General features: G+C 38.1%; 1 protein-coding gene across 21 annotated transcripts in view; it reads right to left on the bottom strand.

The window, feature by feature from the left end:
- DLG2 (discs large MAGUK scaffold protein 2) overlaps nucleotides 1-25,755 on the bottom strand; it is a 986,929-nt gene that overhangs the window by 37,570 nt on the left and 923,604 nt on the right. For all 21 annotated transcript variants that reach the window (XM_052669729.1, XM_052669569.1, XM_052669635.1 and 18 more), the window contains 2 exons: nucleotides 17,933-18,109; nucleotides 5,991-6,066 (listed from right to left, as the gene is read on the bottom strand). In XM_052669729.1, the coding sequence (XP_052525689.1) occupies nucleotides 5,991-6,066; nucleotides 17,933-18,109 (253 nt within the window). The remainder of the gene's footprint in view (nucleotides 1-5,990; nucleotides 6,067-17,932; nucleotides 18,110-25,755) is intronic.

Here is a 25,755-nt window from a genome sequence, read left to right as displayed (position 1 = left end):
GAAAATAAACAAAAGGAGTCAGGCTGGAGGGATAAATTGGAGTGAGACTGGGAATAAAGGTTATTTAATTGTGCATCAGTGCCCACGCCACCTTCAGTAGCCCTCCTTCAAATCATCCTTGTGAGTAGGTGTATATTTCATTTATGTTCAACTTCTCTTCTTAGTAAATCTCTTAACCTGTGATCCCACACCTTTTGGTGTTTGTCATGTCCATTATCTCTTACTCATTATCTGCTGCTATTTTCTGACTATGAAATTTAAAGGAGGGGAAAAAAAAAGCAGAGACTCCCTCCTCTTCTCTTTTCATGCACATTCAGATGTACAAATGAACACCAATGTGCACAGAAATGATTTTGTCAGTTCAGCACCTCTCCTTTCACGACCTCAGCTGCTGACTGGGAGGTATTCAGAAACTCAAGTAAGTAGTGACTGGGCAGATATTTATAAGGAAAATATACATATAGGTGAGTGCATAAAGCTTTTGGACTTATTGGAGGAACTTAGTGGGCAGTATCTAAAAGGGGATATAAGAAAGAAAGGGACAGACTCTTCAGCAGAGACTGTTGTGATAGGACAAGGGAAAGTGGTTTCCAGCTAAAAGAGAGGAGATTTAGACTGGATATAAAGAAAAAGTTTTTTATGATAAGGGTTTTCAGGCAACTGGAACAGGTTGTCCAGAAAGGTGATGGATGCCCCATCTCCGGAAACACTCAAGGTCAGGCTGGATGGGGTCTGAGCAATTTGATCAAACTGTAGGTGTCTCTGTTCATTGCAGGGGAGTTTGACCAGCTGAACTTTAGAAGTCCCCTCCAACTCAAGAGATTCTATGATTCTAACTACTCTTCCTCAATCAGATATAGAGCTGTTGGAGGGGGCCCAAAGGATGGCCATGAAGATCATCAGAGCACAGGTGCACCTTTCCTATGAAGTCAAGCTGGGGAAGTTTGGCATGCTTAGCTTGGAAAAGAGAAGGCTCTGGAGAGATATAACTGCAGCCTTCCAGTACTTGAAGTAGCTTCTGACATTTGGAAGAAAGGTGCACTGAGTGTGCAGAGGGTTTTATTATACCACAGTACTGAATTTGTTATCTCATCTGAGCTTAGATTCTCTCTTTCAGGCCTTAATGCAGTGTTACTAAAATGACAATAAAGCCAGAGGATGGCCTTACATTACAGACAGGGCTGTGGGATCTGTAAACAGAATCTTCTCATAAGAAAAGTTATTAAATGTGATCAAGCTTCTGTCTGTCACAATAAATATATTCAGTGGTGTCTAAAAGGGCAGGGTGAGTGTAATGTGGGTGTCTGACTGGAATATGAAAGGCTCTACGGACGACAAACTGAATGGGAAAAACTAATGGATATGGATGGTACAATATGTTGTTGGTTCAGAGCCCAGATCTACTGGGAAAATATTGGATGGATGGAGAAGAGCCCTGTCTGGGCAGGTACTTCTTCACTGCTGGAGATCCCACTGAGCAACTTTGCTAGGTGGACACCTGACTAGGAAGCCTGAATGAAATTTATTCAGTTGGGGGACTGAAAATGGGTATTCATCCATGTTCTGGAGTCACTGTCCACATAAGGGGTGAAATGAAATGGTATGTGGTATAAGATCTCCGTGTTTTACTTAAGTTTTAATGAAAAGTATTCCTTCAAGATAGTTCAATACTTCTCTGGAACAGGAAACTTATACGAAAAAAGGTGATATGTTGATACAGGTCTTTCCAAGAGCTACTATTTCTGCTATGTTTTCAAGAGATGATTGAGAGAGTATATAATCTGATAGTGAGAAAAGCAAGAGAGATGCTATTTCTGTTGCCTGAAAGACTGATTTTGAGAAAACAGACTACTGGCTTGCAACCTTTCCCTCTGTAATATTTCCATAATTGGTTGGCATCTGAGTCAGTAAAAAGCTGAACAGCCCTCAGCTGCTGTGTGTTTTAGGATTAATATAACAAACTCTGAACCTTGCAGTGGGCAGAATCACATGAGGTCAGTATGCTGCTTTGGTAGATATGTAATTCTGCTTACAGTTACCAACATGGGCTGATCCTGGTGAAAGGTGATCATCTGAAGACTCATGTCAGAGTGACATGGGTTAGTGGACATGGTGGTGATGGGTTGACAATTGGACTACATGATCTTAGTAGTCATTTCTAACCTTCATGATTTTATGATCCTTTGTCTGGGAGATGATCTTGAGCTCAACATAGCATAAAGAACACTTTCTATTAAAACTTGTGCTCACATAACTCTGAGCTGCCCAATTTTCTATTCATTCTCCAGACTGGTGGGCCCAACACTGAGAGAGCAAATGTTTAGGAAATCTAAATAATTTAACTTCATCTGTCTTTTTGAAGTCTGAATCACTAAGATACCAGTGTCCTGAAAAGGCTGGCCTTTGCTTCAGTAGCATAGAACAGCCTTAGGGAACCAGAGGGATGGACAGGTTTCTTTGATACCCATCTTAATTAACAATTAGAACAGCTCATGGAGAGTATTATTATGATTAAATAGATGAATTTAGAGACTGAACTTTGTGAACTCATCTGAAGCACAATCTGTGCTTGATGAAATGAAGCTGTGAAGCTGTTTACAATGATACTGTATTTTTTTCCAAAACACACAGGTGTTAGCTTCTCTGTCTGTCTGGATATCTTCAAAAGTGTTAAGAAGATCGGGGATTCTGATGATTTTTTATTTTGTCATTAGCTGTGCAAACATCTCCTTTGCAGCTTAATTTATAAATTACATCTCTGAAATGGAACAAATAAGCTTTTTTTGCTCAAGGGGAAGGGACTAGAAAATAAAAATTATGAAGACCAGCTGAGGGATTTTTTTCTTTGCCTGCAGGAGGCTGAGAGGAGACCCCATTGCTCTCGACAACTAACTGAAAGGAAGCTGCAGTGAAGCGTCAGACTCTTTTCTCAGGTGATAAATGATAGGATACAAGGAGATGGTTGGAGGTGGCACTTAAGGAGGTTTAGATTGCACATCTGGAAGAATTTCTTCATAGAGGGTGAGGTCAGGCATTGTGATGGGCTGCCCAGGCCAGTGATGGAGGCCCTATCCCTGGAGATATTTAAGAGATGAGTGGACATGGAACTAAGGAAGATGTTTTAGTGACTTGGTAGGTCTTAGACTTAGGGATTTGGTTGGTCAGGTTGATGGTTGGAGTTGGTGATCCTGAAGATCTTTTCCAACCTCTATGAAAAGTAGACCTATTGGGTTAAGCCAGAGATCTAGTTAGCTCAGCAAATTTTTCTGAATTTGTCCAGTAACATATGCTTTAAACTAAAAGAAATATTATATTTACCTTCTTATAACCTCTCTGCTTCTGGAAATCAACTGTTATGCCCTTAGCTACATGACCAGAGAGTTAAAAGTTGTCACTAGATCCACTGTTTGAAAATCAAATTCCTCTTTAGCTAATTTATATTTTATATAATACCCTATTATGATGAAGATCAGAATAGAATTATGCATTCTATAGAAAGATAGTATCCATTCCCTGATTTAGACTCAAGACCACAAGATTTCACTAGTGCTCCCTAGCAGTGTTTCTCATTCCCTGTCTTTATAACCATTCTGATTTTGTATATATTTGATTCACATGCCAGGGATTGAAAGAGTAGAAGGAAATAAATGCACTCTAAATATTCTAAATAATATTTTTTAAAATGCCAGTCATTTTAGCTAAGGTAGCACATCCAGGTTTGATTTGAAGAAGAGATTTTGGGCCTTTGTAAAATTACCCTGTAGCTATCCATACTATGAGGTTCGTTAACTGTGTTGCTGAGTGTTCTTAAGCACTTTTTCAGTGAGACACAAGAACCTGGCTAACTACAAATGTCACGCCATCTATAACACTGACTTTGCATTAAGATAGCATCAAACCTCTCTCACTCGGCCACATGGCCATGCACACATGAGCTCAAAGGTGCAACAGACAAACCAATAAGCCTATTCCTATCTAAATTTTAGTTTGATTTCCAAACAGAAGACTTCTGCTGGGATTATTGCAACCCTGTTTACCTGGGCTGAACTTCTTCCAGATAAAAAAAAGTAAAAATGTACTGTTAGGCAGCTTTCTCCACTTCTTCTTGAAAACTAAAAGAAGGGAAGACTAAATGGAATTGCTCATCACTAAAATATACATACATGTAAATGTACTCAAATGCCACATTTTACATCATGAAGTTTAATCTAAGTGCAAACAGTTTTTCCTTTTATGCTCTTTCAAATACACCTTTACATTATCTCTTTCCAAAAAGGTCCTCAATTTCCTTCTTTTTTTTTTTTTTAAATTGACAAAAGCAGATTTTTAGCAAACACTAACAATAGAAAATTTGTTCCCAAATGGATACAACATCTCAGTCTGTAATTATGCTATTTCCTCCATACTGAAACAAACATTGACATGAGTAGCTGGAAGATTAATGTTATGCTGATGACAAAAATGGAAAAACAATTTGGGGAATCGGGAGGTAATTAAATTCTTGACAGACTCACTTGAATAAGGACCATTAGTTATATGAATGAATTATTCCCCTGAGGCTTTGATTATATACAGGAAATAGGCATTTAACAAGTGATTTCACTGGCGATATAAAGCATATTATCTCCCCAAATAAATGGCAAAGTTAATTTACAGGCTTGCAGAGAGTGGACATTTCAAATGTAAAAATGTAGAACTGACTCCTTAACAAACACAGGGAGATTAAGATTTCACAATGCTGTTTATTGCATATTTTATACCAAGCTGAACTCTGATTCCACATAATAAATAAATAAGGAAAACTTGTTTCAACCAGTGCAATTATTCTCCTTTTGCAGTGAACTCAAGAATTGTTTGGTATGGCAGTAAGGGAAGTGTTTGCAACTCTGAGTTATTATTTTGCTGGAATGCAGAAGCTTTGGACCCTCTCCATTAGAAACCGTATTGCAACAAGAAGAACTTCTCACTCTGGTAATCTGCTACAGGCTGAAGTAAAAGAACATGATTATCTAGGACAAAGGAAGTATTTCCATTCCCATTACAAAGGAAAAATAAAGTAAGAAAATGTTAAGAATGAGGATTTTAAATGGGCAGGGGACCTCAAGAACTGCAGGTCTGAAAGGGATCTGCTGAATCACTGTTTTGCCCCTTTGCTGGTCCCCACCTATGACTTTGTCATCTCATCATGCAGATTTGGTGCTTCCCTGTGTTTTCTAAACACAAATGGGACTTTCTTTGCTGGTGGCTTCAGCCAAACTCTTGTTTTGCTCTGAAACCCTCACTTGTAAATCCATGCACATCAACTCGACTGTTTTCAAAAGCAAATCCCTGCAGTGCTGATGTCAAGTATTTACTACTGCTGCAAATGTGAGCTACGCTTCTGCAGAGAAACGTACCTTCACAGTCAGGACTGTAGGTATTTTTCACATTCAGACTTGCCAGCTAGAACAGCAGTGTGTAAGGTGTTGGGCATCAGAGCCGTGAGCTGATTGTTGGGCACAGTAACGACAGCAGAACGGCGGCAGCAGAAATGCTGCTCTGGCTGCATAGCACTGGTGGAAGGGAACTTGCAGATTTGGTGCTGGCTGGCCCCATTGTGAAACACACCCGTGTTAAATGTCTGTCACAACTGTCAAAGCTGTGAGTCCCCAGACCTAAAATTTGCATCCAGAACTCTAATATTCAACCTTTTTTTTGAGATGTAACAGTTTTCCAAGTCAGGGAGTTTACATTTCTTTTTCTGTTCCATTAAACATATACCAATGTTTTTTGAAGTCTTTTCTTCTCTAACCTTCCTTTAACTAAAACTGCATATTCCAATTAGGAGGCATTGTCAGTCAGTATTATTCTGAAAAGAATAACTATTTAGAAGATCACTGTATTATACCCTTTTATACTCAAGATTCCTTAAGCTGATGAAATTTTATCTACTGGTAAACATACAAAATGATTAAAAAGTGCAACTTCAAAAGGTTTCATTATTTACATACCCCTTTTGCATCAATGACACCAGGCTTTGCGTTGAACTTCACAGTCTTCAGACGGGCACGCTCCTTCCTTTCCACTCTGTGGGAAACAAAAATAAAGAACCACATGTTGGTTGGAGCAGTGTTTTCTATGATGTGTTTGATACACAGTCTGCTAAGACCACATGGTACATGAAGTGAACACCAAAAGCAAATTTTTACAGATAGTATGAGATGTGAGGTCACTTCCTCAGCCAATCACAGAATCATAGAATCATTAAGGTTGGTAAAGACCACGAAGATCATCTAGTCCAACCATCACCTCATCACCACCATGCCTCCTAGGCAGCCCATGAGCAGCATTCTGCTGGCAAACACAGATCTGGCTCCAAAGGTCCTTGGTTTTCTTACATTAACTGAACAGCGCTTCCTCTCAACAAGCATGCAAACTAAAGAGACGAAGTTTCACCTGATGAGTTAAAATGTAAGACACTTCATTTGATAGAGGAATCTTAGCACTTCTCTCTCTGTCTTTACCCCATTTTCCAACTGTTTCCAGCAATGCCCCTTGTTACTGTCTTCACTGCAGCTAAAAAGCAATCCAGTAATAAAAGAGAATAGGTTTCAGTGGTATCAATGAATTGATTAGCCAAGTGAGATGGTCAGATAAACACTGCAGCTGGTCTGACTAGAGCATACTGGAATAGGATGCTCCCTTCTTTATGTTTCAGAGCAAACTTTGCATTGATTCTCAAAAAAAAAAAACAAAAAAAAAACCCGAAAAATCCAGCAGAAAACAGCTTCCACCACACACAGGCAGATGGTTTGACCACAGCTTTGTAAAGCCCTTTTTATGTATTTAAATCTTTTCACTGTTTAAACACAAAGTTCTTCAAACTTGTCTTTACCAATATCAAAGGTTTTTTAAAGGTCTTGCCCTCAGCTTGTTCTGCAGAGTGCATTCTGGTTCACTGAGTTTTCAACATGCTGTCCTTGGAACCTTTCTGTTGCTGATTTTTGAAATGAATTCTAAATTTGTCTTCTGAAAGACGGAGGTATGCTATTTCTTACAATATTCAAGTGCATAGAAGCTTGCTTCAGGTTTTGCTTATTTAAAACAACAGTTTTTCCCAAATGAGCTTATCTGAGGAGAGATACAAATGCTCCAGGACAGAATAACTATTTTCAGCCACCCTAAAATGCTACGAAATAGGTGGGTGGTCTTTTTTTAAAACTATTATCTCCATGGTAGCAGCATGGAAATAATTTTTTTTTTTTCTTATTTATTTCAGTGAAGTGGGTGGATTCTGAAGACGAATATGTGGTTGGACTCGATGATCCTTAAGGTCTTTTCCAACCTGAGCGACTCTATGATTCTATGTACAGCTACCAAATAATCAAATAGTGTAGCCATGTAAGAAAAAATATAAATGATGTATTTCAGTTTCTTTGGTCTATTTCCAGTTTGGTACCAGGAACTGACCACTCATTAACAGATGGATGCATTGGGTGAGCATATCTTCAAGATCAGTTCAATGCAAGTGAATCTAGTGTCAAGGGAGCTGCAGAAGATGAACCAAAGTGCAGAAGCAGAAGGCAAGAAGGACATCTGTGTTGACAGCTCTCTCATGGGCTGAGCTGGGAAAACAGAGCAGACAGCCCATGTGTGCCCACCTCATGGGACTGAAGAGCCCAAACTGCAGTGTGATATAACACACAACTTGCCTCAGTCTGCACCATTCTGGTAATTCTGTTTTTAAAGGAAGTTGAAATGTTCCAATGAAAAGCCTCAGTGATTATTTGATCCTAACATTGCCTCAATAAATACGGTTTTGGAAAGGAGTTGCTACCTTGTATATGCAACACCTTCACAGTGAGAAAATACCAAGTTCTCTTCAGGAGAGAAAATTATTTTTAATAGAGAAAAAAAAATCATTGACAATAAGCTAAAGCCTGGCAAATTAAGATTAAGAAAAGCACAAAATTTACTTTTTAATGGTTAAGAAATTTAGCCATTAAAATAGCACAGAAGAGGTGTATCTGGCATCCATATCTTAGAATCTTGACTGGAAAAACACGATTTCCAGTCACCAATGTCAAGGAAAAAAAGACACACAAGATAGGCTTACAAAGGACATGAGACAGTGTTCCTTTTCTGTCTTTAAATAACATGGATAGGTATTAAAGGTTTCCATTATTTGGTGAATGGGCATAATTTTAAAAATGTCTGTAAACATTAAAATCTATCAGCACAGAGAGACATGTGCAGCTAAAGTTTTACCTGTCAGTGAATGATACAGTAGATTTTGAAAGTTCATCTCATCTACAAGATTTACTCATGGTGTATATTTGACTTTTTAATGCAATATGCTCGAATAATAACACCAGTAACTCTAAAAATGATCTGAGAAAGGGTGAGCTCTCTCCTAAATGCAGTCAAACTCCATGAAAGGCACAAGCAGAGAGAAAAATCTACTGCAAAAGAAATCTACTGAAAGGAAAAGCTACTATTGTCCTTACCTTGACTAATACAGTCATAACTATAAAGATAATACTTACTACCTTTGCAAAATCACCTACAGGATCTACTGGCCGGATCACCTATAATTGAAACAGTAACACTGTTTGTCTAGGATTATGAATTTCTCTAGGAAATTTAAGATCAGTCCTGCAAAGCTAGCTTGTAACCGCTCAATGTAATATTTTTATTGGACAATAAATTATTTGGAGAGAAAAATGAGGTTTATTATATCCTCTAAATTGGTCCAAATATATGTCTTTTTGTAACTTGCAGAGTTTTGCACAAATGGTATACAAATATATTCTCTTAAACCTCCTGGTTTCTAAGTCCGTATAGTAAGACTGCTTAGTTTTTGGTAATTTTTTTTTTAAATACAAACTCTATTCTTTTGATAGAATGATAATTAGTACAACATGTTTCCTTCTGTCTGAGTGGTATTATATATTTCCTACTGAAACACAGTGAATGCTGGTTACTATGGCTACAGTTTAAATTTAGAATAAATGCATTTCTCTGTATGTGTGGAATATTCACATGGAAACAGCTCAAATGCAGCTTTTAAATTAAATCTGTGTTATTAAAACCACATGAACAGTTTTAAACTCAAACTAGCAGATGAAGTCCCCTGATAATATCAGTAAGAAATGAAGACTTGAGGCTGTATAATTGCCTAAATAGGATGGATGCCTTCTGAGAAAATAACTACCTCAAAAAAACACAGCATTCACCTTATTAATCTGTGTTAACATTTAAACTCATGCCAATTCTTTCTAACTTCCTAAAACATCTGCTTTTAACTTCATTTCTTTTTCACTGCATAAAGAAAGTTGAAAAGTAGCGTTGAAGAGCGGACCTTATTTATGAAATGCTTTGTAATTGAATTAGCAGCAATGGTGGGAATGGCTGCACTCTACAGGCAGAGAAGACAAGATTAGGAATGACAGAAACATTCTACATTGCTTTGAGTAGTCCATAAATAACATCACTGAGTGCCATTAATCCTCCAGGCAAATGTATCAACAGTGTTCATACATTCTTATAATACCTACTGAATATTACAAGTATCTCATAATTTACACCTCTGTTGAAGAAAGCACACAGTTTTGTTCTTCATTACAATTTTTCTGACACTTTCTACAATATTGGTCTTTTCAGTTATTATTTAGCTGAACCAAAAACTTCCAAGTTGAAATTTTATGTGTCTTAGGAGAAATACAATACTGCTGCTGCCTGAAGTGTCATTGAAATGGGTTAACTCTTGGAGAAAGGCTCAGATAAAACAGATGGCTGTGCCCAGGATATAAAATTCTTTTAAAGCACTTCTGCTCAGGTGCTTTACTGCCTTCACAGAATCATAGAGTCATAAAATGACTTGTTGGGTTGGAAGGGACCTTAAAGCCCATCCCGTTGCAACCACCTTCCATGAGCAGGGTTGGCCTCCATCAGCTCAGGCTGCCCAGAACCTCATCCAACCTGGCCAACACCTCCAGAGATGGAGCACCACAGCTTCTCTGGGCAGCTGTTCCAGGGCCTCACTACAGGAATAGGTTCATTTATTGGGTGAGGGACTTGAGGTATGAGAGGAGGTTGCTCTGGTATCAGGAGTACACTTCTATTTTCTGAAGAAATCATCTCACTTTCCAAATGTTTGAAATGCCTTGTTTGAAATGCTTTGTTTCATTGTGTGCTCTGGAGAAATCTGATAAAATTTTGTTATCTAAAGATTTTGTCTTGAGTGACCACAGTGTAGATTGCAGTGAACTGAAGTTGTTTAATTTCTCCTTATAGCTACTGTGTCTTTTTTTTTTTTTTTTCCAGAGTCAAAAAGTGAGTGAAAAATGTTTGGAATTATGAAAATAAAAAATATTGAATATCAGTTTTTTAATGTATCTTTTTGTATTTACATTTATTTGATATAGCTCTCAGAAATATATCTTAGTAAATATTTAAAAGGAACACTACTTTGAGTGCTTTTAGTATGTATCTTCAGTTTTGCAATTGCTACATTTTGACAAAAAATAATCATGATTCCTGTTATCACCAGGACAAAGTGGGGTTAGGCACAAAGAGTTTTTCACAGCAGCTAACATTGTGAATGCCTAACAAAGTAGTGTAAATTCTTCACACTCCTCCATTCCTTTGGCTGCTAGAAAAATCACTATCCCTTAGGCAACACTTTGAACGATCATCAGAGGAAACCACTTTTAAAGGAAGAAATGTTTCATTTAGAATGGTATCCATTTTTTATTTACCATTGCTACACAAAGTAGGATTATAAACTGGTTGTGAGAAAGATTAAATGAAGGGGAACAGTTTCCATCTGCCAAGTTATGCAAAGACTCAAATTTGCAACCAAGGATTGGCTAATATACACATTAATCTCACACCCCTTTCTAATTATAAATCTACTCAGTAGAGTTATGCCTAAGAGTTAAACACAGGTACAATTTCTGAAACTACTTCATGGCTCAAGTCTCATTTGCACAAGTTCTAAGGTCCCTGAGGCTAAATGAGCTTTCAAGAAGTGTTCAAAGACATCCAGCATTCAAATAATAGAATCATAGCATCATAGGTCATAAAATCGTAGGAGTTGGAAGTGACTTTTGGAGATCACCAAGTCCAACCCCATGCTAAAATAAGTTCCCTGCAGTAGGTTGAGCAGGAGAGCACCCAGGTATCCTCCTTCATAGGAAGAGACTCCACAACCTCTCTGGGCAGCCTGTTCCAGTGCTCTGTCACTCTCACTGTAACTTCCTATATTCCACCTTGTGCCCATTACCCATTGTCCTGTTGCTGGACACCAGTGAAAAGAGCCCATCCCTTTGACTACCACACTTTAGATAGTTATAAACACTGATGGGATCACCTTCTCCAAATGTGACTTTGGAACTGAAAACCTCTGAGTCCCATAGGGAGATGACCTCATCAAGCAGAACTGAAGTGGATTTAATGCCCTCACTTCTAGTTCAGTTTAGGCTCTCCAAGTGTAGTTCCCTGCAGAACCATTACAGTGTAGAATAAAATGGTCTAAGATGATCTGAGATGTAGGACAGCAGGAGTAAATCTCGTGTACTCATTTTCTACAGTGATGCTCATTCATAACAAGTTTCTTCCTGGACCCTAACTGCGGAGAAAAACTTACCATCTGTCCCAAGTTACCACATTACTACTTGTGCAACTGCAGGGAGAGTTTGTTCTCAAGAGGAGGTGAATTCTTTAGGAATGAAAAACTGTGAAGAATGGCATCACTGACTTTTGTGGCTATGCTCAATTCCAGGGCATCTGTACTCGCAGAAGGACATATGTTTCTGCTTTATTTGTCTGGGCTCCTTGTGTGCTGGAAAGAGAGAGTTACTGTCTCATATGGATGAACTCATCTGGGAGAGGTAATAAGACAGATTTCTACCTGGATTCTCAACCTTGTCAACTTTGTTGGTAGCAAACACTTTGCAGCACTTTTTTCGAAAATGATCCAGATTTATTCTCCTTTTTCCATGTATGGCCACAGGAGTGGAGAAGACTTCAGTGTTTCCTCACTAGCAAATCTGAAACTTTAGCTCTTTTAGTTGCTGTTTTCTTCTGACTCATCTCCTGAAGAACGAGAACTTACTACTGTAATGAAGCATTTAAAGACATAGTAATATCTAACCACTATTCTGTTTCTTGAAAATGGAACTTTGGGATCTTCAAAATTAGATTTTCAGCTCTTTTTTGTACACTGAAAACAAGAAGTTGAGTACAACTCAGCCAGACATGAACTCTGAAACCCCACTGTTGGAGGTTAATGGACTAGTAGGAATTTTGTCAGTGCCTTTGTAAAAGCACTAATCAGTTTTCTCAGTAGAGATGTAAAATACCGAGTGAGACATGCTTTAATCTTTAATAACTGATTAATCACTGATGTAGAGTAGGGATGCAAATAAGAAACTGGTGTCTGGAATCAAATAAAATGGTTACAGTAACCTAATTTGCATGGATTTGGCACTGAAGCATTCTGCAGAATTAAAGCAAAATTCAAATCCAGCATGAGAACTGTTAAAAGGAGTGTTATCACATAGAAGAATGCAATATAAAATGGATTCTGGACAGAACATGCTATATTTTACATCTTTGCTAATGTGCTTTTCATGTCTTGCTTCTAGGATATCAGCTTTACATTTGTTGTGCCTGCAACAAATATACATTTGTTGTATTCCATCAAGTGAAGCACAACAGACAATGCAGATCACTATTCATAGTCCAAATATGTTGACTCAGTGCACAGTTTTCCATTGCTTCTATTCTTTGCACTGTTTAGCTCTGCTTGTGTGAAGTTTCAGTATACCAATAAGCTCTCATTCTCTAAATTATTTTTGAGTATTCCTGAAGTGGCATTTTTTTGCAACAGAACATGTATTTTTCACTAGGAGAAAACATGTTCTCTTGTAGATCTCCACCTTCACTAAGGAAAGCTGCTTGCTTATAGAAAGCAGCTCAGCACTTGGTGAATATTTCATGAAAATGGTAGACCTAATGCCAGTGGGAAGCAACTTCTCATAAAACTGTTGAACAACCTTATTCTGTTTAAAAGCTAGAGGCTGTTTTCCTTTTTTCCTGTAATTGCCAGGGAACAACAAGAGAGTTATAAATACACATAGATATCAATTTTACTCTGTACTTATTTTGTGTCCGTTAGGTTAGTAAGTATAGTCAGGTAATTTATTATAGACAAAGCTTACAAGATCATCTTTATCATCTAAAGATTAAAGTCTTAAGGGATATTTAGAAAGGTGGACAGTTTGTAGGAGACCATTAAAAATAAAATTCACTTGGGTGGATAAACATGCCCTTCTGCCAAGCTGAGCAGAATAACAAATTTGAACTGGCTTTTTGCCCACGGGGAGTTCTGTCCTCTTGTTCCTTGTCCTTACAAATGTTTGCAAAACATTGTTTTTTAATGTTTCTTTCTCCCATTTTCTTCTCAAAGGAAAGTGTGGTTACATGTGTGTTTTGTGAGAATGCTGTGCATTTGATAACACGACTGTGTGGTGCCATCACGCACATTTATTTGGTATATAACAGAGACACGAGTTACATAACTTTTTCAGCTACCTGAAAATGGAATCTTGGAGTGATGTACAACACAAGTGCTTTAGTCCTGTAGACAGCAGAAGGATTATGTGACTGATTTAGTGTTAGAGGACCAAATCCTCAGTGCCTACTTAGGAAGCAAATGTAGAAGTAGGAAGAATTTAGGCTAGGCTGTTCTGGGGACAATGTGTGTGATGCTGCAGAATAAAACCCCTTTGGATCCACAGATCAGAGGTGCCACAACATGTAAAATACCGAAGCTTGCCATTCATGAAGTTGGAGGTTGCCATTATATAGAGATTGCAATTAAAAAAAAAACCAACAACACACAAAAAAAAGTTGTAAAATCAGTGCCACAGCAAATTAAACTGTCTGTACTCTTGAATTAAAGCATCTGTGGAAGACTTTAATACACTCTAACTTATGCACACTGGTTTCACGCTTTTTGTTGATTTGACCTTTCTGAATGTAAGAATTTCCATTGGGAGGGAGTCTTAGAAATGGCCTGCTCTGCCTGCTACTGCCCGTTATGGGAAGTCGAGCCCATTTACTTAGCCTGAAAAGGGAAACAAGAAATTATAGTGATATATATGTAGAAATTAAAAGCTAAATTGATACATCTAAATGTAATAAAAATCCAGTGTAAATCTAATTCTACTGGCCATTCTAGTATAAAGCATAGTAATTTTTAATGATCAGCTAGTAATTCACGTAGTTAAATGTAGTGTTCAAATAGGACCATAAGCTGCTGAGACATTGGTATAGGACTTGAAGGTGTGTCACAGCACCTGGAAGACTCTCTCTGAACTGTTTTCCACTGTCACTGTTGGCACAACTTGGATAAATCTTTGTGGTGGATGTGGAACCAGGGCCAATTTAGCCTGTTATGTTCATTTATTAATACTATATGATAACAACTATTTGGTTCCTGTTAAAACACAGATTAAGTGGTTTACAGTCTCTTATGCTGAAGTCCTGTTGTAGCCAACATCAATACGATCCAGAATCATAACACTTCTATGGCACTGTTTGGTTTCTACCTCAGTACCATGGTGCAGAACAGCAAATGCATACAAATGTCCATAAGAAATGGACAGAATGTTGCCTCCAGATGAAGAAAGGGTTACAGAAATACTGCAGTGCTTTAGATCCCTCACTGGGATCACCACCTCAACAATTTGTGAGATTTGGTCCTTGCACAGATCAATGGGAAACACAAGGCCGTTGTCATTTCCATGCGCTCTCTCTTTCAGAAACCTTCCTTTAGCTGCTGTGCTGCACTCCAAAACTCCCTCTTAAAGTTTGACTTTATAATTTAACAATCAACAAGGCATCAAGTCCACACATTGACAGCAGCACTGAAATCTAAAGGCAAATATCGTTCAGACTCTAATGAATCACTAAGAGATAAAGGCTGGTAATATACACAACATCCTGGAGAGAAGAGTGAGTGGCAGCTCCCATGCAATTATAAATTATGATTTCTACTGCTATATCACATACATCATAGAGAAGAGTCTGGAGTCTTGATTTATTCTGCAATCAGAATCAGCTCATGCTGCAATGTCATTGTTTGAAGGTGTCTTTTTGAAAAAACATTAAAAAGAAAGGTAAGAGTAAATGCTTGGAAAGCAATTACCATTACACAACGCCTTAAAAAAATAAATATTGTATGTGTCATGGTTTTGTGTGTATATATACATATATGTATATATTTGTATGAACATCTATATACATACATAAGCATACATACTAAAGTGGAACTGAAGAGGTTAGTGGCTTTCAGAGCTATTCCATAATTTCACTTATGAAAAATGCAGGGGTTATATATTATCTGTTGTAGGACTAGAGAGAGAGAGCAAACCAGAACTCAAAGACCCACTCTGGCACTAATAACCCCTGGATTTGTACAGCCTCCCCCTGACCCAGAGTGCAAATAATTGTTGCAGTCCCAAAGGATAAATGCATGGGCAAAGGAAGGAGGTCAAGTACAACACACGTGTACATGCACACACACAAAAGAAACAAAAATAAAATTAAAGAAAAAAAACACCACCAACAAATTCTAAAGCAGATGAAAAAATGAAGAGCCTAAAAAAAGAACAAAAGCAATATATAATCTCTTCAGCCTAAAACATCATGGAAAGGTGGGCTTGCAGGGCAAGTCATAGCTCAGTGAGCAGCCACAGAAGCTCTTCTCCTTTTCTACTACACCATATATCTTACCACTTGCTATTACAGATGTCCAATTACACACAATGCAATGCTTATAGAAATAGTCACCTATAAACTATAAGACATAAAACAGCAGCCTGGAGAAACCAGCTTAAACCAGTCTATATTCAGTCAGATGAATGAATTCCAGGACTACTCTTGGATTGAGCCTCTCAGACTAAATAACCAATGCACGTAGAGGAAATTCAACTCTGAATTAGTGTATTCCGGCAAGTCTGATGAGTTTTAAACTATATAGCTCAGCTCACTGTGCACTGATTGCTCATCCTCACCCTAGGTGGTGTAAATGACCACAGAAATTGCTGGCAAGAGCTTATTGGATTCAGTGGCCAGAATCCACAGGAAGTCATATCCGTTTTTCAGTGCACTGGCAAAAATATCCTTGTATAACTGAAAACTTGTATGAAACAATAGCAACCTCTGTGCTGAAGTGTATCACATCACTACATTACTGCAGACAGGAAATCAGATGCCATTGATTTTTTCAGGCTGCTGAGATTCAGTTGTGAAGAATCAGGATGACAAGCAGAGAGCATAGTAACTAGACCTGCATCTTTTCTTTTTTCTTTTTTCCCTCCCAGTGTTTGTAAGTCACGTCTTTTCTCCAAGCCATATCATATGTCTGACCTTGACTAGAAAGCCTCTGTTTTTGGTCCTTCAAAGCAACACTGTGCAGTCAAACAAATAATCCTTAGGCGTTTGCATCCACTCCATCTTATAGAAGATACAACTCCACATCTGAATCAGTTGCTTTGCTTTGTCATTCTTTCCCCTATAGGTATTTTCTTATGTTTGATAGTTATTTATAGCATTTCGTGGCATACATCACACTGTGTGAGCTTTGTGCACTATCTCTCTCGGTAGTAACTGAACAGACTTTCCCCTTTTCCCATTTGTGATTGCCTTTTTCTGAAAATCCTGGTGGTTGTTATTCAAACATGGTAATGATTAGAGAAAATAAGGTCCTTGCAGGGCTATTGTCAATAAGGTTTTTCAAGGCCTTTCAGTTCACTTTTATGTAATTTAGAACAAGGGCTACCATGAGCTCTACTAGCACCAGGGCCAGTTCTCCTTGAAATGCCAGCAGGTGCTCTGTAAAGCACTAAACATCCCATTTTCCCATTATATAAAATGGGCATGATCATTTTTATATTAATGCTAAAGCTGAAATAGCTAGGAATAGAAAGTTTATATGCAGTATGGGAGCATTGCTGCAAAAGAGAAATGTAATGTGGTTTGACAGATTTCATTTTCCTCCCACTCTTTCAGTTCTTGACCTTTCTATAGCAACTATCAACAGAGGCACAAAGTAATACTTATTTGTGCCATAGTCCTGATACTATCAGAGACCTGTGGCCAATTTTACAAAAGCACCCAAACAGAGTAAACAATAGAAACAAAGGGTAAGACTCAGATGTCTATTTTCTCCCTTCTAGTCAGCATGAATCCATCACAGCTAAAGAAAGATTTAGATTTAGCTTGGAGAATGGATAAAAGTGCATTCATTTACATTACATGAAAAACATACTGCAATATTGATTATCCATCAGTTTCCAGACAGGCAGAGATTAAATTAACAGTTTTTGAAGTCAAAGAGGATCATTATGTAATTTAGCTTTGTTCTTTACATCACACAAGCTCAGCAGTTTAATTCTATTACTCTCAGAAAAGAAAGACATACAGCCTTGGCTTGAAAATGTCAAGACATTCATCACATCCCTCAACGGTTTGATGTAATGGCTAATCACCCTGACATTAAAACATGTGCTCTACCTCAAATTTGGAGCTAATTCCCAGACTCAGGTTCTGGTTTTTCTTTCTGCGCTGATGTTCTTTATTAGATGGTGCTCTCGCTCTGTCTCCCATCCTGCCTTTCTCTGTGAAGATGTTAATCCACTATAATATAATATATCCACTATAATAAAAGCCACCATTTCAGTTTCTTCTCAGTACAGTTAAACAGCCTAAAGTCTTTAAATCTCACAGTGAAAACCTTATCATCCAGCTTGTGAAGTAATGACTACAGGATTTTGCTCTACTTCCCCGTTCTTTCAATAGATTGACACAAGCTGTTTTTCTAATAAAATGGAATATTTTAACATCACGGCCAAGGAGGCAGGAAGGAGGAAGCAGCACTCACCTCCTCTTGCTGGGTATAACTCCCATCTCCTCACTGTCTCCCTCCAGGGTGACCCTCCTCGCTTGCCACCACTCATCGTCCGAGGCATTGATGACGTGAAGAATGTCTCCATACTTAAAACTGAGGCCTTGGCTTGGGAGACCACTGTCTTTGCTCTTGTCATAGTCAAACATGGCTCTACAAAAAAGAAGTAAAAATGTGAAGACAGGTGATTTTATCAGTCTAGGAAACATATAGTTGAGACTAATTTGTCATATTTTGTGTTCCAAATAACCGATTCTCCTTTTCAAAGGGAAAGGTCTTTCTTGGAGGAAAACTTCCCACTTTGAAGTTAATATCTGTGGAATGCATTTGGTTTAAGAGAAATTGAACACTGAAGTACTATTTCACTCAATAAAAAAAAAAGATCATCATTTCAGAAAACACAGAAAACAAGCCTGATAGCAAGAAACCACTTCTGTGACCTTGCCAACAACAAGAGTGGCTGTTGAAACTGTTCTTTCCCCACACCTTCATCTGCCCAGACAGGGATGCATTCTGAAAAATAAATACAAAGGATACAAATACAAAACTGTCCTAAGTGTAACGTACTTCAGATGCATGGACGCATCTATGTTAGCATTTATTTCAGATCAGCAGTGATTTTTCAAAAGGAATCTTATTATTCCCACTCACAGTGCTTTGGTTTGTGTCTTGGAGCTGGTTTAGGCTGTGCAACACAGGCTCCTGAAATCTGAAACTAAACTGAAGGATTCTCTGACCACAGTAAGTCTAGTTTAGCATACATCCCTTCCATGCATGCAGCACCACCAGCTTCTCTGTCCAAATCCATCCCCCAGTGCTGCACCAGCTGCCCAAGTAGCCCTGGCTGCTTGCTTTGATGTCAATGAGGTTTTTCATCAGTTTGAATTGGACCTCTGGTTTGAGTGTACCTATGCAAAAGTCCTACAAATAGGAGGTAAAGTAATATATGTATAAGGATTCCATGTCCAGAAAGGTCCTTCACATAAATCACAGCAAGTCTGTATATGAGTGGAGGTGGTGAGCTGAATTTACCTCACTAAATCCTAGATCTTGATTAGGAGATATGTGGGAATATTTTTCCCATACAAAATATAGTGTAAAGATCATGTCTGACAAGAACTGATGTTTATTTTCCCATAGGGAAATTCCAATAAGGCAAATAATATGATTATAATCCTAAGTACAGAAAGGCTAGATGAGTAAAATACCTAGAGGGACATAATAAGTCCTACGCTTTTATTGAAAGAAAGTTGAGGTACTCTCTTTGCTTGTAAACACTTCTGTGAGAAGGATTAGATATAATTAATTGTTGTGCATTGTAATGTAATTGAAAAGAATGATAACAACAGCTTTATGGCTAGATTTAAAACACTCTCCCCTTATAATGAGGAGGTCTTAAAAAAAAAAGTTATCAGAGGTGTAACTATGCAACCAAAAGGTCTCATAAGCACTCATTCTGCATGAAGGGTTTGGCTCATGAAGAGAAAAAATGCTATTTTGAATATGCCTTCTCTGAAAGAGTTTATAGTCTATCTGGTTCAGAAGAGCTCAGATAAATCCCTTCTGAGGAGAAATGCAATAACTAATCCTGCTGTATAATCCATTTGAGCTTCCAGGATGAGCCTGGAAGTCTTGTGTCTTTTTTGGTAAATGTAAATGAAGTGAAAGTAACGTGAACAATTTAAGTGACTTAGCAGTGGAAATCCTTCAAAAAATGTGGCTATGTCTTAGTAAAAATTGACCTTTATAAAGGATTCTTATCAGTAGCAGGTCATCTGCTGCCTTCTCAAAGAAGGCTTTCTATGACAACAAATGATGAAGAGGCATTTAAATTCAGAGGCAGCTAAGTATTGTCAGCCACCACTCCTTAACCAATTAATAACAGTCAATCTCTGAAGAAGAGAGTGCACATACACACAGATTTACAAGACATCATCTTGCTGGTACTGACCTTAACAGCAGGTAGTGCTCTGAATTTTATCTCTGTATTAAACAGTTGGCAGCTGAGAAATTCACTGAGTAATTGTGTGCCTTGCCATAAGCCCATCAGCATCTTTAGAGTCTGACCACAAAGTTGGCTACCTTGATGAATACAATTTTGGATCCACACACTATTTAGTCACTCAAAACAAATGACAGTATCTGCTGTTGCAGAAAATGCACAAGACTGTCAATTCCCAGCAGTAAACTTCATGCCAAGTTAAAAATACTTAAAAATATTTTGAAAGCTCTAAGACAAAGGATGTGTTTGAAAACCTAAGCAGGAGAAAGAACTGAGGGCAGTCTTGAACAGATACTTTCACCATGGAGCAGAACTTAACATTACAGAATACCATCCTGTTAGCTGACATTAACAATGAATGCAGAATGCAATGTTTGGTGCTGACTTACTTTGATTGGAGTAATCTTGTGCAACACTAATTAAAAAGAAGTTTGAGAAAGACAAGAGAATTTTTGAGCACACTTTTCAGTGAATGAAGGATTCTTGAATGCATGCTTTATGTATGTTGACTGCTCCTTCACCAAATGAAAATGATACAAGAACTGACTATTTCCTAAACATTTCAAATTACGAGCCAGGTTTAAGTTTATAACTGCTTTTAATCTTTCACAACATTTCTGGTCAATAGCCAGTTTTCTATTATGAAAGAAATCAACTTAAATTATTCAACTTTAATTTTAGAGCTATTACCAATGTTGCTGTTAGGCCACATCAGCATCAGATATTTTTCCATTCAGTACCTTCTGCACAGGGCATTTGATCACAAGGTTTTGGGTTACAGGGGATAGATAAGACATTTTGGCATTACAAATCACAGCATTGCTATCACAGTGATTACTGTGAGATGTGAATAAAACACTAAAATAGGAAACAGAGCTCACTGCAAACTAATTAAACAAACGCATTGAACTCATGGTTTGGCAACTTTAGTTCCCTTACTAGAAAAATAACTATGGGAGTGGGTGTGATCATCAAAGGGCATACAGGCATACACCCAATTGCCATTACTACCTTTTTTTCCTTATTTCTGAGTTTTTTTACTTGTGTTTTGAGAAAACTGTTTAATATCTTTACAACATTATGAAATAAAAAAGTGCTGTCTGAGTGCTATATATTGCTACTGTCTTCTCGGTGAATGTCTCCTACTTGAAGAAAATTAAGAAATACAGTTCTGAGCAGTGAAATGGAAGATGTGAACATTTAGAACACACTTTATATCAGAAATATTCAAGATCCCTGATATTATTCCAGACTTCAGAAGTGATCACTGTGCTAAGCTAATCCCAGCAGTAATTTGGACAGAACCTAACAGATTTTATTTTTGTGCTTGGGTGCTTCTTAATCATTTTTCAGAACCCACATCTGCATAAAGCTGAACACAAGCATTCCAAAACAGCATCAAAATCCTTGCTCAAAGATTGTTTGAAATGAAAATGTGAGAAAATTGCCAGTGCAAAGCCAGATTTGCAGTGAGTTGTCTACATTCCATTTTGTGCAAATACTTTAGCATCTGAAGTACATTCAAAAGCTACGCCCCATTGCATAGTAAAGTCCTATTTCTAATGACAGTTCTTCTTGCATCTAGAGTAATAAATATTTGGCATAGGGTAAATCATATTATCTTTAAGGAAACAGCCACTCCGTTCGTGGTGCAGATCCATGCATTGCAGACTATTGGCACCCACCATGCCTGTGTTGTTATTGGAATTTTAAAAATTAAAAAACAAGGTACAGAAAGAGTAATTGGTCTTGATAGCCTGTGTCAGAAAAGGAAATATAACAGAGAAACTGAGATTCCTCGGCTGAGGTTGTAAACATCGTTTGTAAATAGTCCTCATGACCTTCCTGACAAGGCAAAGGATATGAATGCATTCACAGCCCAGCAATATATGTTTACTGAATGCTCATGCGTGTTCGTGCACAAAACTCCAAACTTCAATTCCCTTACTACTGTACCATGGCCAGTAATCTCAATATGATACAGTTCAGGTACTGTGTGGCAGCTTTATTCTCATCTTTGAAATTACTTTCTTCTTCTAGCACAGATGGGAGTTTGCACATAAATTTGCAGGTTGCTCTTTGCCATTTACTTGATTATGAAATGACAACAACATTTAGCAAGAGAGAACCTCAGCTTCCGTAAACAGCCTGAACTCTTCTCAATCTGCCAGCATATCTGCTTATGTACCACTTATAGGTGTCACCATTTTCTCTGAAAATGTCCTTAGTAGAGATTCTCAGACATCAGACTTCATAGCATCATCATTAGGGAGAGATACATTATTCTCCCATCTTCTTCACATTTGTCCAATGCCCCTGCCCATTTTTTTTCTGCATTTGGGGGAATGCAATGCATAGAGGCTTAAGGATTTGCATGGATTTGGACAGCAATTCAGTGTCAAAGTCACTCGCATTTCTTTGCTGCCTATTCAGCACTCTCAGTAAAGGTGTAGTTCAACTCACTTGCAGGCTAAGCCTAAAGAAAACTTTAGAAGAGCATAGAACTTAGAGAATTCATTCATGTCGCTACAGCTGTGATAGAAGTAACCACCGCAGTGTAATTAAGATCCTATTTAAAAGGGTTGAATTTTCACATACTGGCATGTCAGTAAAGACGTTCACCTCAGCTTCTCTTTCACCTGGAGAAGGTGGACGGGCGAATCTTGTGTGTAGACCCTGCTGAAAGGTTGCTCTCTCCCTGTGAGCCTGGGAAGCTCTGAGGTGCTGCTATACTGCCTGCAGGTTGCCAGATCACCCCAGCGCTAGGGGTGATCCAGTTGGACACTTCTCTGGAAGGGTGGGAATGAACTGTTTTGAGAAACACCTTTCATTAGCAGTGTACTGTAACAACATGGTTTCAACATACAAGCATAACTTTGACACAGGCCTTTGCCTCTAAGAAACTGATTCCTATGGTGTTTCTCTCTCTTTTTTTTAAATCTTCTTCCTCTTTTTTTTTTTTCCCCCCTGTGGATATTTAATGTCTTAATGGTCTTTTCATGAAGTTCAACTTTAAATACTCCAGTTGGTCTGAGAGCGATAGGCATGTGTTGTTAGACTAAATCATGCCAGGGCACTGCAGCATGGTTTTTATTTGCTCTTTGGAAGTCACCACAATGCAGGGACCAGCAATAGTCTGGATACATCTCCCTATTGTGGTGGAGAGAAGGAAATAAGGGAAGGGATATACAGAACAGAATCATTAAATCATAGAATTGTTGGAAGGGACCCTTAAAGGCCATTAGTCCAACTTCCCTGCAATGAACAGGCACATCCACAACTCCATCAGGTGGTCAGAGCCCTGTTCAGCCTGACTTCAAATGTTTCCAGGGATAGGGCATCCACCACCTCTCTGGGAAACTTCTTGTAGTGCTTACTACCCTTATTGTAAAAACCTTTTCCTTATATCCAATTTAAATTTGCCCTCTTTTAGTTTGAACACACTTCTCCTTTTCCTATCAAACAATATGCTATACACAGAGCAAGATGATGTAATGGGACGTGGATCTGGAGTATGCAACCATGAACATGTAGTTTGGGATACTAACGTAGCTGATAGGTCTAAGCTATCACCAATGGAGAATCTGAGGGAGTGGAGTTGTCTACACATTTACATCCAAGCTTCTTCCATTTGCTGCCATTTAATTTCTTTACTTTATTCAGCTATTTCCCCATTCAGTCCAAGCCATTCTTTATCATTTTGCTCCTAGTGGGAGTTTGGAAGGGAGATTTGCTATGGACTTAAATAAAAAGAGGCTTTGAGATAGCAGCATTAGTTCCAGAAAGATTTCACTAAGAGAAGGGAGAGGTTTTCTTTCCGTGTTCTCATCGAGAAAGTGGACTACCATGTGTCCTTGGGAAATACTGTGTTCATTTTGCAGATCCTATACGATACTTAATGAAAGGTTCTCTGAAAAACTCCAGAGAAGATATGAAAGACCGGTTTGATTCAGGAGTGCTTTATCAGGAACAAGTTTCACAGTGAAACCTCCCAAAACTTAAGAGTGAGTTTTGAGTTGCACTATAAAATGCTTTTTTTTCTTTTTTTCTTTCTCTCTTTTTTTTTTTTTCCTAAAGGTTTATTTCCAAGTAATGAAATTATTGACTGACTTCAACCTGGCCTGAGGATTCTGCATCAAAATTTGAATGTTCTTCTCCCCATTCAGACTTAGCGAAGCTGTTGCTTGATTGCATCTCAAATTTCAGCCTGAGGAATCTGTGCAGTTTTGTAGCACAGGTGCCTATGTTGTGACATTTAAAATTATCCATATCCACAAAGAAAAGGAAAATGACTGAATGTCAAATCAGGGATACCTTAAACTACCAGGTAATTCACCTGAAATTGCAGCCTGTGGGTTGCACAGTTTGACACAAGAGTCAAAGTGTCATTCTTTGATTTTTAGTTTTAAAGTAATGGTAACTTACTTATGGGCTGAAAATACTGATTTCAGGATATATATATATATTTTTTTTTTCCCCAGGAAGAATAAAACGTTTCTTTTGGAGACAATGAGACTGAAAAACTGGGACTCTGTGTAGCTGCCCCATTTCTCCCCAATCCCAAATGTATCTTCTCCCTAACACAAAATGCACTGTATAAAAGCACTGAATGTAGTTTTGTGAAATAAATGGTCTATGATGGTTCTAAGTATTACAATAGCTCTCAAGGGTCTGCTTTGAGTAGCTGTTTCTTTAGGTAGTTGTCTCAGACACCCAGTAGCTTGCAATTGCTTTCTCTCAGACCTAATCATGACCCCATGTCTGTTAACAGCTTTGAAAATTACATTGTGGCCAAGCTGCCCACAGAATTAGCTGTGCTTTTGCTAGGTTATAATCAAAGGGAAATTTTCAGCACAGGAAAGAACCCCACTGATAGCATAATTATTACCACCAGCTAGATTTATGATGACTTCTTTGGTGCTTTTTTGACAACGATATTAGACACCTGGAGAACTAAAGTAAGGAAAATGGAAAAAGTGATCCATATTTATGATTTGTGTCACTTAAACATAAAAAATAAAATGAGAGTGGTAAAGCATAGACTTAATGAAATGACTCCATTGCAGAAAAGCACCCCACCAGACAAAATGCAGACAGCTGTGGCACTGAAATGAGATATATTTTTTCAGAAATCAAAATGTAATACTAGAGTGTTGTCAGTCAGAGCATTCTCGCTTATTTCTGTGCAAATGTGCAAAAAGCATTGAATTTTTCAGACTTCCCTAGCATGGGAGTGCTCTTTTGTTCATGTCGTAATAAATCTGTTCATACACTGTAACCTTTAGAGATTACTTTTGAAAAAGAATTGTTCTCAGGCTATTAAAAATGTAGGCAGGGAAAGCCAGGAGAAAGTATTAATGAGACAGAACATTGCCTGCTTTGTCTCTGACAAGAGAGGACATTTTGGAAAAGTCAAGATATTTGTTGCACCTTCCTAGTAATGATTTCTTCTGGCTTTGCATGTTCTCCTTTGACAGTGAAAGAGTCAGAAGTCAAATTTGCATTGTGATTGTGTCAGCAGGCTGGCTCTTCTGAAATCAAGAGGTGTCACCTGCATATGGGAACTACAACATGGATTGGTAAAGCTAATTTTCAAAATTGTTATGAAAATTAATTCTCCTGCCAAATGTGCAGAAGCGTACTAAATCCACAAACTCTGCTGGGTGCAACTATTTGAGAAATCATAACATCCTTTTGTCTTGAGGCCAGAGCATGAAGGGAGCTCATTAAGAGTTTACTCAGTCAGTGGGAGGCTGCTGATAGAGTCCTTTGTGTTTCAGCAGCAATGCGATACATT

This window comes from Tympanuchus pallidicinctus, unplaced genomic scaffold, assembly GCF_026119805.1.
Source record: "Tympanuchus pallidicinctus isolate F22 unplaced genomic scaffold, pur_lepc_1.0 scaffold11, whole genome shotgun sequence".
NCBI classification, from domain to species: domain Eukaryota; kingdom Metazoa; phylum Chordata; class Aves; order Galliformes; family Phasianidae; genus Tympanuchus; species Tympanuchus pallidicinctus.
This window is presented reverse-complemented; position numbering and strand designations above follow the sequence as displayed.